General features: G+C 38.0%; 1 protein-coding gene across 5 annotated transcripts in view; it reads right to left on the bottom strand.

Annotated features, from left to right (window-relative positions):
- Positions 1–10463: 10463 nt before the first annotated feature.
- Positions 10464–20559, bottom strand: part of SNCA (synuclein alpha) — a 126485-nt gene continuing 116389 nt past the window's right edge. For all 5 annotated transcript variants that reach the window (XM_070047864.1, XM_070047865.1, XM_070047867.1 and 2 more), the window contains exons 5-6: positions 12391–12474; positions 10464–11060 (exon numbers count right to left, since the gene is read on the bottom strand). In XM_070047864.1, coding sequence (XP_069903965.1) covers positions 11028–11060; positions 12391–12474 — 117 coding nt within the window. In that variant the 3' untranslated portion in view covers positions 10464–11027. The remainder of the gene's footprint in view (positions 11061–12390; positions 12475–20559) is intronic.

The raw sequence follows: 20559 nt of genomic DNA, 5'->3' as shown, positions 1-20559 counted from the left end.
TACCATTTTTTTCACTACTGTGTAGTACTCCATGGAGTACATATCCTGCTACTTTACTAAACTCTTCTATGAGTTCCAATAGTCTCTTAGTGGAATTCTTTGGATCCTCTAAATAAAGAATCATATCATCTGCAAAAAGGGATAGTTTGACTTCCTTTTTCCCAATTTGTATCCCTTTGATTTCTTTTTCTTGCCTAACGGCTCTGGCTAAACTTTCAGGATTATATTGAATAGCAGTGGTGGGAGTGGGCATCCCTGTCTGGTACCAGATCTCAGTGGAAATGCTTCCAACTTTTCCCCATTCAATAGGATGCTGGCCTTGATTGTGTTGAGGAATGTTCCTTCTAGACCCAATTTTCGTAGAGCTTTCATCATGAAAGGGTGTTGTATTTTATCAAATGCTTTCTCTGCATCTATTGAGATAATCATATTGTTTTTCTTCTGCAGTTTGTTAATGTGGTGTAGCACATTGATCGATTTGTGAATGTTGAACCATCCCTGCATACCAGGGAAAAATCCCACTTGGTCTGGGTGGATGATCTTTCTAATTGTTGTCAAATTTTATTGGCTAGAATTTTATTGAGGATTTTTTCATTTATGTTCATCAGGGAAATTGGTCTGTAATTCTCTTTCTCTGCTGCATCTTTTTCAGGTTTAGGAATTAAGGTGATGCTGGCTTCATAGAAAGAATTTGGGAGGATTCCTTCTCTTTCTATTGTTCTGAATAGTTTGAGAAAAATTGGAGTTAGTTCTTCTTTAAATGTCTGGTAGAAATCAGCAGTGAATCCATCTGGTTCTGGGCTTTTCTTTGTTGGGAGGGCCTTTACTACTTATTCTATTTCTGTCTTGGTTATAGCTCTGTTTAAGTTTTCTATGTCTGCATGATTCAATTTAGGTAGATTGTATGTGTCCAGGAACCCATCCATTTCTGCTAGATTTCCCAATTTGTTGGCATACAACTCTTTGTAGTAATTTCTGATGACTCTTTTTTTTCTGTGGTATCTGTTGTAACATTCCGTTTTTCATCTCTAATTTTATTGATTTGGGTCTTCTCTCGCTCTCTCTCTCTCTTTTTTTTTGTTTTTTTTTTTTTTTTTTTTTTGGTTAGTTGGGTCAATGGTGTGTCTATTTTTTTTTTTCAAAAAAAAAAAAAAAAAAAAAAAAAACCTGATCTTTGTTTTGCTGATCTTTTGTAACTTTTTTGGATTCAATTTTGTGATTTTTTTTCCTCTAATTTTAATTATTTCTTTTCTCCTACTGGTTGTGCTTTTGGTTTGCTGTAGCTTTTCTAGATCCTTGAAATGCATTAATAGCTCATTTATTTGGTGCCTTTCCAATTTCGTGATGTTGGCACTTATTGCTATAAACTTTCCTCTTAACATTGCTTTTGCGGCACCCCGTAAGTTTTAATATATTGTGTTGTTATCTTCATTTTTTTCCAGAAAGTTTTTGGCTTCTCTTTTGAATTTTTTATTTCTCTTTTGATTTCAATAGTATTTCATCTCTAATCATTGTTGCAATAATGAGAGCTCAGAATCAGTTACTAATAACATGTGGGTGCTTCAAAAACATTAATGGAAAAATGGAATGAAATAATGTTTATTTAGATGCAAAGTTTTTGAAATCTGTATGTATTTAGAATATAATCCTATGAATGTACAAGGGTGCATTTAAAAGTTTGTGGAAAATGAAATAAAATTAGTTTATTTTGCAGAATATTTTATGTAATGCATTCACATGATGGGATTTTCAAAAGGTTCATGAAACATACATATTATGAAAAAACTGCTATGGATTTCAAAAATTTTACACTTATGTAAACTTAACTTTTAATCCATTTTACAAACTTTTTAATGTATCTTCCCACATATTTTACAATTATTTTAGGTTTGATTATATGCTTTAGATGCAATTAATAAAATTGTCAGAAAGGTCTTTATCTCAGCTATTACCATTTTGCTTATTATTGCTAGGCAAGTGGCTTACCTAAAAGCATGGCACAAACCACTAAGGGTGCTCAAGTCTGATTGCCAAGGAAGTTTGCCAAAAACAGTTGCCAGATTTCTCCTCATTCACTATGACACTCATTCCTCAACAGCAGGAGTCAGTTCTGCTCAATGACAAATGTTTGGCAGTCTCTCAAGACTTGCCCTGACCATTTCCAGAGATTTGAATGAGGCCTTATACAGCTAATCATCTGTTCTAGATGATCATCTGTCTGTCATTAGTCTTTGGTTATTTTTATGATTGGTTGTTTTTGTTAGCAAAATTAATGTTGTTACTCCAACTTAGTTCATTAGGTTGTGACAGTGTCCAGAGGGTAAAAGGACAAGTGTGCGTGTCCTACTAGTTCACATCCAACACTGCTGCTCAGATGATCTGAAGGCGTGCAATCATGTTCTTGTGCTTCTCTTTTGGTCCTGATTCCCAGGGACTCACAAAGACATAAAGAGAAAACAACGTTTTTACTAGAACTGCAATCACTGATATTTTCATTGTTTCTAGTGTAATAGAAAAGTTGTGAAAACATTATCTCCTTTTAGGTAAAAAAAAAAAAAAAAGTGACAATTAGCCACATAGGAAGGGTAAAGAGGAAGATAGTGATAAGACATGAATCAGATTTGGGAAACTGATGGAGATACAAGTGTTTGGTTTTGTCCCTTGTAGTTGATATTATCTGTTTTAGGTCAGTGAATTTTACTTATACATGTTTGTCATTTTTTATAGCAATCAGAATCATAATCAGTGAACATACTGTATATCTGGAAATATCAAACACATGCTATCTCAGTCAATGAGAAGATATGTGACAATGAGTATAGGGAATCAAAAATTAGATATGTTCCATGAACATAGCAATTATAGATTTGGTAAATAATCACCCCTAAATTATGCTTTCCAAATCATTATTTTATTTGTGGTGCTAGATGATACTCTGCTAAGTACACCTACATATAGCAATATTGATCATTAAGATATTTAAATGCCCCCTAGCTAACCTCTGTCTCCCAAGTGTCCTTATGATCACCACAATCTTGACTGAGATATAAATGAATGTATCTGAACATTTTAAAAATATGTTATTTCACACTTTCCCTAAAAGATATGGCACTGTCTTCTACTACTAACACAACTACCATTAATAATAGCATCACTGATCCACTGATCCCTTACTATCAGCCAAGCACTGTCCTAAATATTTGATGTATATTAACTCATTTAATTCTGACAATTCATAACATCCCATGTTATACAACCTTGTCTTCTGCATTACTACAGATAAAGAAACAAAGGCATCAAGAGTGATTATGTAACTTTCCCAAAGTATCACAACCGGTAAGGAACATAACTTGGAACCAAATCACACAGTCTGGCTTTAGAATCAGCATCTTCACCACTTAACCCTGCCAGCCTCATCAAGCCAGGGTCCCCGACTATTCCAGCTAGAGTATTGTATTCTCTTCTAAGATAAATAGATAGACTTGCTACTCTATTTGTTTATATTTGACTTTACTGGACCCTAAGATTGGCTTTGACATTTACAGACTTGAGTTAGCTTTCATCTTACTGCAAAACATAAGGCAACCTGGTATTTAGTTTACCTGGAAAAAGCAGCAAGGAAGCCCTAGAGGAATCTAATTAAAATGCAGCATATTTCCAAGGCACCGTATCTTGCTGTGCTGCCATAGAAACAGTAGGAATTTCTGGTCATTGATCACTGAGGGAATCTGAGGATACATTTCCATAAGGTTCATAAGAGAAACCATCCTACTTACATTAATCTACAGTTGCAGGATCAACATTTGGAATCCCCTGTACAATCCTAACTGGATTTAGAACTAAATTACATTGGCAAAACTTACTAGAGACTTAAACTAGAGCTTTTTAAAAAAAGTTTTAGAAATTTCTTTAGTTGAAGGGCAGAGACAGGAAGACAGAGAGAACTCATCAGCTGGCTCATCACCCAAGTGCCTGCAGTGGCTGGTATTTCCTAGGCTGAGGCCAAAAGTCAGGAACTCAATTCAGATCTCCCATGTGGGTGCCAGAAACCCAATTACCTGAACCATCACTGTTGCCTCCCAGGGTGTGTATCACCAGGAAATGAGTCAGGAGCTGGAGCCAGGTATTGAACCAAGGTACCCTAATGTGAGACACAGGCATCTTAACTGGTAGGCGAGAAGCCCGCCTCCAGAGTTTCTTGAAGGAATGCAGTTAACTACTTCCAATACAGGATTTAAAATAATTGGAGACAGTGTAGTAGCAGTAAAGAAACATCAAAGGAAATCTAGGTTATTCTACAGGAAATACTGGAACTAAAATCATATTTAGAAATATACTAGTGTTATATCTATTCTATTACATTTTGGGTTCTTCAAGTCTAGACTTACTCAAAGGATAAAATACAGTATAACAGCATCAAAAAGCAATTGAGAAAAATAAAGCTTTTTCTAAAAAATTAAGGCAATGGGGCCGGTGTTGTGGTGTAGTGGGTAAAGCCGCCAGCTGCAGTACCGGCGTCCCATATGAACGCTGTTTCGAGTCCCAGCTGCTCCTCTTCTGATTCAGCTCTCTGCTGTGGCCTGGAAAAGCAGTGGAAGATGGCCCAAGTCTTTGGGCCCCTGCACCCGCGTGGGAGACCTGGAAGAAGCTGCTGGTCCTGGCTCCTGGCTTTGGATTGGCACAACTCCGGCCCTTGCAGCCAACTGGGGAGTGAACCAGCAGATTGAAGATCTCTCTCTCTCTCTCTGCCTCTCCTTTCTCTGAGTAACTCTGACTTTCAAATAAATAAGTAAATCTTTGGAAAAAAGATTAAGGCATTAATATTATTACAAATTTTTAACTCAAGCCCTTTACTCCTTAATTATTATAGATACAGTCATTCAATTACTAAATATGTATAGTCGAAAATACTATAACTTAATTTGTATTTTTCTTTGGCCATTTGGTAGGAGCTAAGTACCCACTGTTCAACATGGAAGACGACAAAACCTGCCTTGCTGTAGACTGCTATTATTATTATCTGAACATTTTTTATATTGTGCTGAAGTTAAACTGCTACATATTCTATCATCAGAATATGCACATTTTAATTATAAGAAAATAAGTACTAGGAGATAGCTACATATTCCTAGAATCAGAAATAATATTGAGGTCTGGCACTGTGGCATAGTGGGTAAGACTGCCACCTGCAGTGCTGCTATCCCATATGGGTGCCGGTTCAAGTCCCCACTGCTCCACCTTCAATCCAGTTCTCTGCTATACCCTGGGAAGGCAGCAGAGGATGACTCAAGTCCTTGGGCCCCTACATCTGTATGAGAGACCCAGAAGAAGCTCCTGGCTCCTGGCTTTGGATTAGCACAACTCTAGCCATTGCGGCTATCTGGGGGGGTGGAGCAGCGGATGGAAGACCTCTCTCTCTGCCTCTCCTCTCTCTGTGTAATTCTGACTTTCAAGGAAATGAAGAAATCTTTTAAAAAATCATTCAAGAGAAATAGAAATATACTAATAATTACACCAGTAAATGGGAGGTTGCCATCCTCATTCTCTGGAATTTTGAAATGTTCTCTTATATAGTTCCATGTCCTCATGCTGAGAGGCAGTGTGGCCTAAGGGCTGAGAGCACAGACTATGATGTTGTACTGATTGCAATTCCTCGCCCAGCCACCTACAAGCTGTGTGGCCTTGAGAAAGTTCTTAGCCTATGTGTACCTTGCTCTATTCATGCATGAAATTACAATAACAGTGGGAACTCCTAGGGTTGCTTTAAGAATTAAATGACTGCCCTTTGATACATCTCTGACATCTAGATTTGATGCATAATAATTTTTAAAGGTATATCCAGAGTGCCAGTTCTGTTCCATTCCTGCTATACCCAAGAAAGAAAGAACAAAGAGAGATGAGCTCATCCCAGATGGCCAGAATGCCATCCGTGCAGTGGACAGAGGCAGTGTGTCAATTTGCAGTTAGAAAGAAGGATTTTTCCTTCTCACTATGGATTTTAAACAGTGATATCTATGAGAATTTCTGTTTATCTTTGAGGTGTGTGTATTTGTTTAATCCAAAAGTGAAAAGGAAAACCCAACTGTTCTTTCTTCTACACTCACTCACAACACCCAATATTTCCAGACGACTTCACTGTGACACCAGATGTATGTAAGTTTTTCCCACACCAAGCAATTCTCTAATTCTCAGCAGACATAAACTGAGTGTCCTGTAACTCACATTAGACATGATCTGCCCAGAATAAGCACAGATCCACAGGCAAAGGCTTAGTCTCACTTTTAGACAACAATTGCATGTGGCAGGTCCTTGGATTTTCCACAACGACCGTCTGACTTGACTTCAAGTTGGAGGTCTCCATGACCTTCTCCTCAAGCTTAGTAATTTGCTAGACCAGTTTGGAGAATCCAGGAAGGAAAATACTTTTCTTACTATATTCCCCATTTGTTATAAAAGGATGCAATTAGGAACAGCCAGATGGAAAAGTTGTTGAGAGCAGGGTATGCAAAGGAGGTTGGAGGAGGGGACTTCCATGCCCTGAGTGTATCAGCTCCGAGCACCTATCCTGAAGCTCTCTGAACTGTACGTGAGAGAAGCTTCATCAAGGAAGATTGTTCACTGATTAATTCAGTCTTAAGCTCTTCACTCCACCGAGGAGAGGCTCAACATTCCAAGCTTCTATAATCATAGCTTTTGTCTTTCTCATAATCTATGTAGGGACTCAGAACAGAAAACCTTGATATATAGCACTTTCCCATACCAAGTGATTTAAGCTGAAGGAAAATGGGAGAACTGCAGAAGCAGGAAGGTGTCTTTGAGGTTCTCCCACCCGAAGACTTGCAAGTGCCAGGGTCCTTCTCCATGCCCAGAGGGAAGGATTAGAGAGAGAGGCCAAGACAAATCTGAACACACAATCCTTGCTAGACTCCCTCCAACTGATTATCATTAAGGCACAATCCATTTAGGTCCAATCTCACTTCTATACCACTATCCATTTTCATCAAAACTAAGCTTAAAAATGGTTTTCCCTTGGTCATTGTTTCTTCATTTCTGAAGGCTCCTTTTTCAGGTAAAGCTTGTGTTGAACAAATTTTGGAGGCTTTTCTCTTGTTAATCTGTGGTAAGGGGCCGGCACTGTAGCATAACGGGTAAAGCTGCAGCCTGCAGTACCAGCATCCCATATGGGCGCTTGTTCGAGTCTCGGCTGTTCCAGCTCTCTGCTATGGCCTGGGATAGCAGTAGAAGATGGTCCAACTCCTTGGGCCCCTGCATCTGCGTGGGAGACCCGGAAGAAGCTTCTGGTTCCTGGCTTTGGATCAGCACAGCTCTGGCTTTTGCAACCATCTGAGGAGTGAACCAGCAGATGGAAGACCTCTCTCTAACTCTGCATCCCTGTAACTCTGCCTTTCAAATAAATAAATAAATCTTACGAATCCATAAGCTGTACTTTGGAAATTTATATTTACTAAATGTTAAAAAAAAGAACTGACCCAGTTAAAAAATAATTTTTTTTTTAAATCTGTTATAGGAGTGTCAATCATGATCCCTGTGAAGAGTGAAGGAAATATTACACTTTTTGTCTCCTGTGATGTGGGATAAATAGGCAAGTAACTAGTCAGGTCTGCAGAGCTGGAAATAGGCAGCAGCTAGTTGGATCTACAGAGCCAGAAGTCCCCACATACCCTAGTTGTCTGTCAAAAACATCTGCTTTCCCATGATGCATCTGTTGCACCTGTGACCTGCACACAGAGATAAAAGGAGGTAGAAGTTATTAGAGTCCCTCTGCCCTGGGCCTCACTTGGAGGTGCTTTGCCCATCTTTTCAGTGCTTGAAAAATGGAACATTTCCACTCTCCTGCCTTCCTATCATCAGAGCTTCCCTACCACAGGTACCATTTTCAGTTTCCCATTTCTCCCTAGTTTATGGGCAAGTCTTTGGCGCACTCATGTTGTGCATTTCTGTGTGGGGCAGCCCATGCTTGGGTGTGAATGTATGTTCCTTCCCTCAGTACCAAACAACTCTTCTTATTTTCACAGAACACCAGTCTCCACTTAGTATTTCTATCTCTGCAGGAGACAACACCTGGTTTAAAAATGAATAAATTCATTGTCCCACATCACCAACATCAGCCCCGCTCTCCATCCAAAAGCCCACCAAGGGTTTTCTCATTAGAACAAGAGACAGTCCTATCACTAGGGAAATTCCAAGAAATTTGGGAACTCTGAGTCAGGAACAAGTCAAAAACCAGATATTAGAGCAAAGGATAAACCTGGAGCCCCTACCTCTCAAGGATTTGCAAGAGTTTTAGAAGCCCCACTGGCAAAAATTTAATACATACATTTTATGATGTCACAAATAGCTACTTACCGGTTGAGCCAACAGGATGAGGTAATGTTTTCGCATCTCATACTGGTGCAGAGATTTTTTTCAAAACTCCACCTTGGAATGCCAAGTGATGCCTCAGACTGTTCTGCTGCCAACCGTGTGCCGAAGCCTGTCCTGAGCTGCTTTGCTGAAGTCCCCATGGAGCCATGTAAGACTGAGTTGCTCAGAGTTGGGGGGAGTATCTATCCAAAAACTAAACATAAGGCCAGTGTGACCTCAGGTGATGTCTCCAGAATGAATATGAGAGAGACTTGTGTGGCTTACAGATAGATCTTATGGGACAAAACACTTTACATTGGTAGAAGTTCTACCAATATAAATCCTTAAGTTCAGGTTCACAGATTTTTTTTTTCTTTTTTTAAGATTTGTTTATTTGAAAGACAGAGTTAGAGAGAGAGATTGATTTTCCATCTGCTGGTTCACTCCCCAGATGGCTGCCAGGAGCCAGAAGCTTCATTGAGATCTCCCATATGGGTACAGGGGCCCTCTGCTGCTTTCCCAGGTGCATTACCAGAGAGCTGGATCAGAAGTGGAGCAGGGGCTGACACTGTGGCTCAGCAGGTTAACACCCTGGCCTGAAGTGCCAACATCCCATAAGGGCGACGGTTTGAGACCTGGCTGCTCCACTTCCCATCCAGCTCTCTGCTGTGACCTGGGAAAGCAGTGGAAGATGGCCCAAGTCCTTGCGCCCCTGCACCTGCATGGGAGACCCGGAAGAAGCTTCTGGCTTCTGGCTCCTAGCTTCGGATCAGCACAATTCTGGCCATTAAGGCCAACTGGGGAGTGAACCATCAGATGGACGACCTCTCTCTCTCTCTCTCTCTCTGCTTCTCCTCGCTCTGTGTAACTCTGACTTTCAGATAAATAAATAAATCTTAAAAAAAAAAAGAAGTGGAGCAGCTGGGATTCACACAGGCACCCATATGGGACGCCAGCATTGCAGGCAGTGATTTAACCTTCTATGCCATGATACCTGCCTTAGGTTGACAGCTTTTCTAAACTCAAACTGTTCTCAGTCTCTGCTCTCAATCTAATTCTGTTCTCATTTTATTTTTATAATTATCAATATGTTTTGTTTTTTAAAATACAGTGCTTTATTGGATTGAAAACATATCCTAACCACTGGTTTACAGCCTATTTTGAAATACACTGCTCAACAATGAGTCTTTCACTTGTTTAAACATAACTTAAACACAGTGAGACTTTCCACTTCTCTCTACTGTAAGACTATACATGGAGCTTAGCACTAAGTAGTAGTCTCTGATTTGGAAAAAATGGAAGTTTCTATGATGACCATGCTTATAGTCACAGTCCTTCTTGCAAATGTCCACTGTATATCAAATGTCTCATTGATTCCACATAAAGTTCTAGCAGGTCTAGAATATTCTTTCTTGAAATTATACTTTCTTCTAGTGACTTTTAAAAGTAGCTATGCCATTTTTATCCTGAATAATTAAATAGATAACGTGAATTTTTTTAATAAATTATACAGTTTTCAGAGTCAGGTTTATTTTATTAGCACCTATGGAGAATAATGGAGCTTCCCAAAGGAGGAACACTTTCCCTAAAGAAGTATCCCAGCTCTCATGTAGGTAGCAGAATCTAAGGAAGTCAATGAGACTTCTACAAATCCAGAGAGTAGGCATTTCTTAAGCTGGGATCTCTTAGGGATAATTTAAGGCATTTCCTGGAAACGGAAACAACAACAACAACAAAAAGATTTGGGATTATTCAACAAAACTGGGGTTGGGGTGGGGATGCTTACCAGGTTCTCTCAGAGTCTTAGGAATATCTAAACAGTATGTAGACAAAATCATTTGCTACACTTCTTAGTTCCATGGAAGCCACTTTTCCAGGACAGTCTCTTAAGAGACCAGTGGATATCAGAATACACGCTGGCCACAGTGGAATGCCCAGAATGTAATGTTAATGTCTTTTCCCCTCTGTTGAACGCCTCAAAAATTGCTCCTTCACCAAATGGATGTTAGGAACTCTGTGTTTAACTTCATTGTGTCAGTTCTCATTTCATGCTGTTAATAAGCATGATGATATTCTTAAAATGAAGTGGGATAAAAATATTTTGTAATGAGATTACATTTTATTTTAGTTTTCACCATTTATATATAAACACAAGTTAATAAAACATCACAAAATGGTAAAATTTCATAGTTAATATTTATAGGTGCATAGTTTCATGCTCACATTTTATATATTGTATATATTAACAAATTTCACAATACATCAATTCATAGACAGAAAAATCATTAAAAGACACCTAAAAACCTTAGAATATGTGATAGTCACTCACAACTTTTCAACAACAGCAACAAAAAAATAGTGAAGATTTAGAAATAAGTGATAGTCACTTAGGTGTTTTTAATTTGCTTTAACATTTTAGATTTGAAGCCACAACATCCACAGCACACAAGGACCCTGCTACCATATATTCACTTCAGTGAGAGGGAAGCACCGAGATGCTGGGTGGGGGCAGGTGCGGATGCGTCAATCACTGCTGATGGAAGACTTCAAGATACACTGTACAAACTCTGAGAAAATGTCATGACTGGGCACATTGGAACTGAGCACTTGCACAGGATGGAACATCTGTCAGCAGATCTGAAGCAACGGAGCAAAGGTCTTTCTTAGGCTTCAGGTTCATAGTCTTGATACCCTTCCTAGTATTAGAAAAATCAACAAGACGACATACAGTGTTAGTGGAAGGGAAGAGTCATCGAGAGTTGAGAAGCTAATTAAAGGAATAAGGTCTTCCAGTTTGAGTAAAAATAAGGTTCTTTTGGTTGGTAGCAGGAGAGCTGATGGTTTTAGATGCTACAAACAAAATTAACTGCATTTTTTAACAGTTTTTTCTTACTTGTCAGATACTAAAGTGAATCAGGGTAGCAGTCCGAGTTAGGATATCTGGGTTCTACTTCCAAATGTGAATCACCTGGCCAAATCCTCTGGGATAAATGAGTCAGACTATCTAGTACTCGGTTTCTTCAACTGGAAATGTCAGAACCAAATCAAGTGGTCTGTAGAGCCTCTTCCAGGGCCGAGACACTCTACTTTTTAGAAGCAGATGAAGACACTTAGAGGCAGGAGACATCTTCCTTCCTTTCACTCTCTATTGGAAGTTTCATCTTTATCCATGGCTTCAGTGACTACTTTGATTCCAAAGCCCAAGTCCCCTGACACAATATCTGCATAACATCCTTAATAAAAATATGAATGGTCTTAACTAAAGAGTTCAAGTTAGTCTAGAGAACAATTCTAGTAATAGCAGCATTCTGCTTGAGTGTAAACAAATAAACATTCCTTCAATAACATTTCTTTTCTATTTAAAACAATCCTTTCATTTCATTTTATTTGGAAAGCAGACAGAAAGGGACACGGGCAGAGAAATCTTCCATATGCCAATTCACTCCCCAAATGCCTAAAGAGCCAGAACTATGCCAGGCTGAAGCCAGGAGCCTACATCTCATCAGGATCTCCCATGTGGGTGGCAGTCACCGAAGTACTTGAGCCATCACTTGCTGCCTCCCAGGGTGCACATGAGCAGGAAGCTGGAATCAGAAGCAGATGCAGAACCTGAACCTAGGCACTCTGCTATGAAAGGCAGGCCTCCTACGTGGTGTCTACCTCTCAAGTTGCTTTCTGATTAAAATACAAACTTGCATGCAAGGGTGCAAGGTTGCCCTAGTACTCTACAGTTTGTCTTGACTTGTCTGCAATGTTAAGCTGTCACTGTTCTGTTCTCTAGACTTGCATCCTAACTACCTCTGTTCCTCTGACATATTCGTACACATTCTCAGACACACTTGTCTTTGCTTCTGACATTCCCTGATTGTAGAAATGGCCTCCCTTCATTTTGCCCAGTTATAGTGTCTGTCTTCTCACCACCAGGTCAACACCATCTCTCCATAGAACTTTTCCACAGAGTCTGGCAGTGACAGATTTTTGGTGTTGCCTATTTGAAAGACCCAACTTGAACTCTCAAAGTCTCACCTCCGAGGGCATTTCATAAGCTTCACTGTCAGGATCCATGGGCATAGCTTCCAGAATTCCTTCCTGTGGGGCTCCTTCTTCACTCTAATATTTAAAGTGGGAAGTACGAAAAAGAATGTGATGAGGTACTATTCTTCACTTTTTAAAAATCACAAACATATTTTTAAAAATCTTCCATACAATGTGTACACCAGGATATTGATGGAGATGGTATAAAAAATGACACTGAATATTGCTACTGGAATTTTGAGCTATACAATACCTTTGGGAGAACACTGTGGAGGCATGGGCTACTAACCCTAAAACTGTACCGAGTTTTTACCCAAACACTTTGCTACCCAAGAAATGGTCAGAAGCTATAATCCACAGATGTTTTCCACAAGATCAATAACAGCAGTAAAAATTGTCAACTCAATCAATGTTCAATGGACAATGAAGAGTTAAAAAATTATCATCCAACTAACCACTCAATAGATTCACACAAAGACATATATTACTATGACATTGGAATTACGTAACAAAATGAGTATTTGTAGTATAATGTTCAGCAGATACAAAGTGTTATACATATTGTGGATATAATCTATGCAGAATTCAGATGCAAAGGGAAAACATTTGGAAGAAAACAATTAAAAGTTTGTTGAAAGATAAAGGGTGAACAGTTATGCAATTTTTTACTATTTACTGAATTTTAACTTATATAACCATTTACAATATAAACATATATTTTCCAGTTTATTTTAAAATAATGGCAATGAAACAAATTCTTATTTAAAATGTGAATACTGATACTACATATCTGAAGATAGTTCAAAAAGTTCATGGAAAATGGAATTAAAACCTAATTTTATTTTGGTGCAAGGTTTTTTTTTAATCAATGCATAGTTTTTTCCAAATATGCATTCTCATGAACTTTTTGAAGACTTCTCATGTTTGAAGCAAGAAAATTAAAGACATGGCCAGACAATTTTTCCAGGTATCTCTTCACAGAAACAGGATACCACAAAATTCAGCCTGAAATGGTCATAGCTTTATTAATATTCTTCATTAAATGTCTTTTTGCTTTGCATTTACTGTGGGAAACAAATCATAAATGGTAAAATTTCATCAAAAATTGGAAGAGTGGAGAAATAATCTGAGTCTCATTAGACTTTCTCAAAGAGATTAAATAGTTCCCCAGCCAATGTGGCTTATGTTTAACCAATATGTCTGATGTAAATAACACCTCAACATGGCTTCATAATGGAAGTAACAACAGGTAGGCAAAAAGATGAAGAAGGGGCAGACAGAAGACCAAGCTAAAAATTGTGCCACTGGCAGCTGGCCAAGAAAGCTTGTGGATCATCCTCCCCTGCCCAACCTCTGTTTTATACAGCAAAAATGTCTGGGTTATTTATAAAATTAATAAAGTATAACCCCTCTAAACTGCTTCTCTTCGAAGTATTCAGTAAAGCCATTATTTTCACAGTATTTCACTTGCTGGTACACATCAAGAATGCAGGTCCTGTTGCATGCTGTGTATGTGCAAGGACTGTAGTGTCAAAGGACCTAGGTTCAAATCCAGCTTCCTTACATTACAGATTTTTTTGTGACATTGAACATGTGTGTCTTATGCTTTAGCTAAGCTTCAATTAGGCTAATGGTAAAATGGGGCAGCAAAACCTTCTTTGTAACTGCGAAGCATATGACATCATTAACCCGCCCATTAATATGTAGATAACTATTAGTTATGTCAAGTACAGTAGAAAACCCTGATCCTCAGGAGAATTGTGTTCCAGGACCTTGACTGCATGCCTGAAACTACCAACAGTACCAAACTATATATATGCTCCTGTTGACTATATATATGTATCCATTAACATACAAATCTGGCACAATTTAAGATTAATAAAAATTAATAATAATAGAGCAATTATAATGATATACTGTAATAAGACTGTAATAAAAGTGATTTAAAACTTTGTTATTTCTGAAAATTTTCACATAATATATTTGAACTGCAGCTGACTGCAAATAATTGAAATCACAGAAAGCAAAACCATGGATAAAGGAGAATTACTATATAAAGAAAATAAAGCAAACTTCTTGTTTCTGTGCATTTTTAAGCTAACAAGTGAGGATCTATTTTTCTAGTCTAATGTTTTAGGAAATTTTGATATAGGCTAAGAAATTTTGATACAGACTAGACTAGCAAATATTGAAGACAGGGTTTGATTATTGTTTGACTATCACAAATTAGTTGCTACTATAAATCTAAAACTGGCAAAGGCCAGAACAGGTAAGAGATGGAGTACTGGGCTGGCATCGTGGCTCACTTGGCTAATCCTCTGCCTGCAGCGCCAGAATCCCATATGGGCCCCAGGTTCTAGTCCTGGTTGCTCCTCTTCCAGTCCAGCTCTCTGCTGTGGCCCAGGAGTGCAGTGGAGGATGGCCCAAGTGCTTGGGTGCCTGCACCCATGTGGGAGACCAGGAAGAAGCACCTGGCTCCTGGCTTCGGATCGGCGTAGCTCTGGCCATAGTGGCCATTTGGGGGGTGAACCAACTGGAAGGAAGATCTTCACTCGGTCTCTCCCTCTCACTGTTTGTAAACCTACCTGTCAAATAAATAAATAAATAAGCTTTTTTTTTTTTTTTTTTTTGAAAAAAAGAGAGACGGAGTATTTCATGGAAGCGAGACATTTGCACAAGAACTGACCAGGAGCCATGTCATCTGGGAAAACCATCAAGCATACATCTCGCCTTTTCTGGAGAAACCATGTCTCAGGGTAAACAAGGAGATGATGAGCAGTTCTCCTGTATAAACACAATCTGGTTAAGGCACTAAAGACAGAACCAGAATATCATTTTTGTTACAATGATTCTGGCCAATGAGCACCCAAGGCTGCTGGCGGAACATGAAGAGGCCATGATTTACGTGTTTGTCGAGGAACTACACATCACCATGCTTTAGAATAAGTTAATATCATTTGAGAGCAATCAGGAAATTTCAGACTGTGGGAAACTGCACAGGAAAAATTACACAGACCACACAGCTACTTCAATAAGTAAATCACAAGGAAAATAAAAGTTATTGAGAGTCTATAAAGCAGATTTGAGAGAGAATCAGCAAATCACAACCTCATTTCATTCTTACTGGATTCTGATTTTCTGCAAACAGAAAAATAAGAGGCATTTGGAAAAATCTGACACTGACTAGATATTTTAAAAGTTGTGGTTTTTTTTTCAGTATTAAAATATATTAGGCTTTTCCTTAAAAAGGGGTCCTTAACTTTTAATTAAATGATCAAATGTTTACAGATAAAATAAGATGTCAGTTATTTGCTTTTAAGCTATTTAAATTTGGGTGGGGAGAAATGGGTGGAGTCTAGAAGAAACAAGAGTATAGTTTTTCATGAAAAGTTTTAAGAAGTAGACACACTCAGTTTAATTGTTATTTCTCTAATATATTTTTCTGAATATAATTCTGTTAGCTAAATTTGTTGATTCAGTAATATTAACAGATTTGTAAACATACTCAAATACTTGGCAGCTATTCCAACAGTATAACAGCAAACATGTTACATCATTACCAGATGTAATTTTACCTCTATATCTGTGTATTTACTGTTCTATAAACTGCAAACCTAACCCACAATCAGAGAGAGATTCTTCAAAGGAAAAGTACGCTTATTTGGGAATAGCAGAACATCTTAACAGGAATATGCATATCTCGGAAATCTATGAGTGGATTCAAAGAGGCTGAGGCAAAGGGAGGTTTTTAAAGGTGAGATCAGGAGGATTACATAAGACATTTTGACACAATAATCCTTGGCTACAATGATCAATAACCAGAGTGGCATCAGTGTAAGATTAAACAGACTGCGGTTGGGCAGACGTCCTTGCAGAAGTATTTTTTGGTGCAAGGTTGCTGTGACGTTGCACAAGGTTGTGGTTCTGGCAGTCTTTTTTGACTAATTCTTGCTGTTACACACATACCTGAGACCTCTCCTTCATAACCTCCAGCTCCATTTATTTACTTTTTTTGGGCTAAGTCTTGACAAAAGTGATTCCGTTTTGATTCTGACAACTTTCAAAAAGTCTATCTCTAAAAACATGATATGTGACTTACAAAGAATTCTTCTAATACATTTCTATATTCCAATTTAGAACTGTGCCTAATCATGCTTTAATACAAAAAAAAAGAAATGTTGCATTTTATAGATATTGAAAACTTATTTTCAAAATGTAATCACCTTTGAAAATAGGAAGTGAATTTTATATTCATTTTTACTATGCAGCAAAGAAAAAATATCAATGTTGAACATATTTGGTAAAAGCCATTTTGTTCTCAAGTTTTCAATTTGGTATTACATTAAATCAGAATGTATTAGGGCAATAAAATACAGGAGAAAAATTTCTGCATTCTGGTATATGGCTGTATCTTTAGGAAGAGAACCTATGGACTATGTATTTGTAGATATTTATAGAATGACAGAATACCTTTTTACCTCCTCTCCAATAGGTTCCATCCTTTTTCAAAAAGCATTTTTTCTTTATAACATGGAAACAAAGTAAGTTCAGTATCTTATCTCTGCATTTGATCCATGGAAAGGAAAATGAGTATCAAAATCACATTTTGAGCTTCCATTGCTAACAACGAAAGATTGAAAAGCTACATCCTTGGTAGGGAACAGAAATGGTTGAAACAGACTCTCCTTCCCCCAACAAACCTGCTCAAGCGCTTTATTAATGAAGCTATTGTGTCCAACACCTGATACAAAACCAATGACCAACTGGTGCTTGGCTTACCTAAAGTTCTCTTAAGACAGATCCTAGGACTACACTTAACTGTTAATATTTTATTGAGAAGTACAATTCCAGGAAGAAGGGGAGTGAGTGAGGAGAACTGAAAAAGAAATTTCAGCTGTGTGGAGAAAAGACACAGCCGACCACTGAGCTTGCTCCAGGGAAATGGTGTGAATCACACAGCTTACAGCTGCATTCTGAGCAAGACAGCCAAGGTCTCGGAACTCTCACAACCTCTCACAGTACTTTTATTGGCTGTGAAATGGAATGATTCCCTGTACTAAAGACTCGCATATTTGGGTGCAGGAATTTAGTGCAGTGGTCAAGATTCTGTTTGCAATGCTAGCATCCTACATCAGTGTGCTGGAGTCTGAGTCCCAGTTTCATTTCCAATTCCAGCCTCCTGCTGATGTGTACCTTGAGAGGCAGAGATGATGTCTCAAGTAGTGAGGTCCCTTGCCACCCGTGCAGGAGACCAGGACTGAGTTCTGGCCCAGCCCCAGCTGTTCTGGGCATTTGGGGAGTGCACCAGATGCGGAAGACCTCTCTATCTGCCTTTCAAATAAAAATAAATAAATAAATAAATTACTTTTCAAAGGAAACCCTTGTATATCTTGAAAACAGAGCATAGTCTGTTTCCTTGACCAAACTCTGGATCAAAAGACAAATTAAATTCAATTAACTTTTATTTCTATTTGCCATTAATTTTTCATATTGTTGTATAGGTTTTGGTAAGCATATGAATCTTTATAGATACTACTTCATACAAAATCTTTCGTTTTATTTCATATTTTAATCCATATTGTACGTAGGCATCTACTAATACTTTCTGTAAAGTTATTTTTATTAAATTCTATGACTCTCATGAGTAATTTACTATATATTTAATCTGACACACAAGGAAGATAAAAACTGCATTCCCAAATCACACTCTCAGGTAAAACCTACAATCCTTTGAGGCCCTTGTTAAAAATGCAGGTTTTAGAGGCTGGCACTGTGGCAAAGTAGGCTATGCCTCTGCCTGTGGCACTGGTATCCTATATGGGTGCCGGATTGTGTCCCAGCTGCTCTTCTTCCTATCCAGTTCCCTGCTAGGACCCGGGAAAGCAGTGGAAGATGCCCTGACTGCTCAGGCTGCTGCACCCACGTGGGAGACTTGGAAGAAGCTCCTTGCTCCTGGCTTCAGATTGGCCCAGCTCCGGCCGTTGCAACCATTTGGGAGTGAACTAGTGGATGGAAGACCTTTCTCTCTGTCTCTGCCTCTCTCAGTCTGTAACTCTGACTCTCAAATAAATAAATAAATCTTTTTAAAAATGCAGGTTTAAAAGATTTTGTGAGTGCCTTTTTAACTTTGCTCCTTGGAAGCCCCTGCCCACCAACTGTTGATAAACTCTAGGGTGTTACTTGGTATTGAAGAATGCATATGAATGTATTGTTGTCAATGTGGATACATTAATAATAATAATAATAATAATGATAAAATATCTTACATTTTGAAGTCTATGAAAGGCTGACAATGGGCAGGGTTTTCTGAAGACATGGTACTTGTTTGTACATGCTGATGTTTATAAAGACAGGGCTTCTTTAGTTACCTGACATCTGCGCCTTATGCATTCAAAGCCCTCTTTTCCCCTTTGTGAAGACCCATTATTTTGCTGCATTGTTGAACAACATTAATGATCCTGATGAATGGGACTGAACTCTTTGTTCAACAGATCCAATCATAGGGATATAGGAGACAGATGGCAGCCATAAGATAAAGGGAGAAACTCAACAGAAAGAACTCTGACTTAAAAGTGGGGAAAAAAAAAGCTTCAACTGAAGTACCCATTTGCAAGATTCCAGTGTTTTTAATATGAAATCAAGCTTAGAAATCTTATTTAAATCTTTCAAATGTGTATATATCAGAACCTCCCCATCTAAAACAGTTGTCTTAATACTATGTGTAGGAAAAAAACAATATCATAAGGACTACCTCCTTTTCCAGTTAGGTATAATTAAGTCAAAATTTAAATTTTAGTTTTTGGGGAAGTATAGTTATGGTTTAGATCTAAAGCACCATCAAAATGACTAAAGGACTTGGGCCATTCAATGCACTAACATCATTCAAAATAGATGAAAAATGACAGGTCCAGCATTAATGGTATCTATGATTAGAAGTTTTGTGGTTGAAGTCTGTGGATTTTATTTATTTATTTATTAGAAAACTGTGTAGACAAAAGACAAACAGTGCAACATCATTGATAATATTATAACTTCTTAGAGGAATTATAAGGTAAAGTAAGTAAAATTCATAACATTATAGTTAGTGAGACAGATATAAATGAGACTGGGTAAAGAGAAGAGTAAGGTATCATCCCTGTGTAGAGCACCAGGCCTTCCACAATCACACAGACATGTTTATAGTGTTTTGAATATTTTGAATTCCTACTTCAATGTGACACTAGTTTCGGTTCTGTTAGCCTAACTTTACAACAGGATGAAAAATGTTTAGCTTTGATCATGCATTGTCTGTTGTGTTGTACATGCTGGAGACTATAATTTTCTAGCATTTTCTACTCACTTGCACGAGACATACTTTAGGATGTGAAAAGACACACATGTGTGCAGCCAGTTGACCACTGATTATCTCTGGTGCTACCTCCTGAGACCATCTTAAATCTCTTGATTAAAGAGTGGAATGACAGAATATGATTTTCATCATAAATTGCATTGGTACAACAAACAAAATCTAACAATAAGGCTTAGTGAAGATTCAGCTCCTGAGTCATCCGCTAGGCTTTGTTTATTGCAAAGTGACTTACTTTGCCTCAGCCATGTCGTACACCTGATCAGCTTATGCTGCTGCAAATTACAATCACAATGTCATCAACCATTTTGGTTATGTGGGCATACTCAAAACAATGAATAGTGTAAGTCACATAATAAAAACATTGCAAACCTACAAGGAACCTTTTCAGAGTAAGAATACAAATATATTTTAATTAAATGATACTTTTGGAGAGACCAGTCTCACAAATAAGTAATAAGCACTTAGAAGCCATCATTCTCAACTTCAAGTAATCTGCTGGCATATTACTTTGGATTTCTAGCTATCTCTTTAGTCTTGGTAATCCCCTTAGAGAGAAAGATAAATGGAACAAATGAAATGAGAACAAGCTTTCCTCACTGTTTTTTAAGTGGGGGTGAAAGAAGAGAGTAAAGATAATGCATTAAGTCAATCTGGGAGTTATTTTTGGATACTATTTATCAATGTTATCCCTGCATCCAATTTTAAATACTGCATGTTCAACCGTAAATTATAAAAATAACTGGTATGCAAATTAGAAATCAGTGAAAATCATTTTTAGGGGAGATTTTCATTATGTAGCAAAGAGGCAGCAT

The sequence above is a fragment of the Oryctolagus cuniculus genome, chromosome 8 (assembly GCF_964237555.1).
Source record: "Oryctolagus cuniculus chromosome 8, mOryCun1.1, whole genome shotgun sequence".
Classification (NCBI taxonomy): Eukaryota; Metazoa; Chordata; class Mammalia; order Lagomorpha; family Leporidae; genus Oryctolagus; species Oryctolagus cuniculus.
Note: the sequence above shows the minus strand (reverse complement) of the source record. Positions and strands in the feature narration are given on the sequence as shown.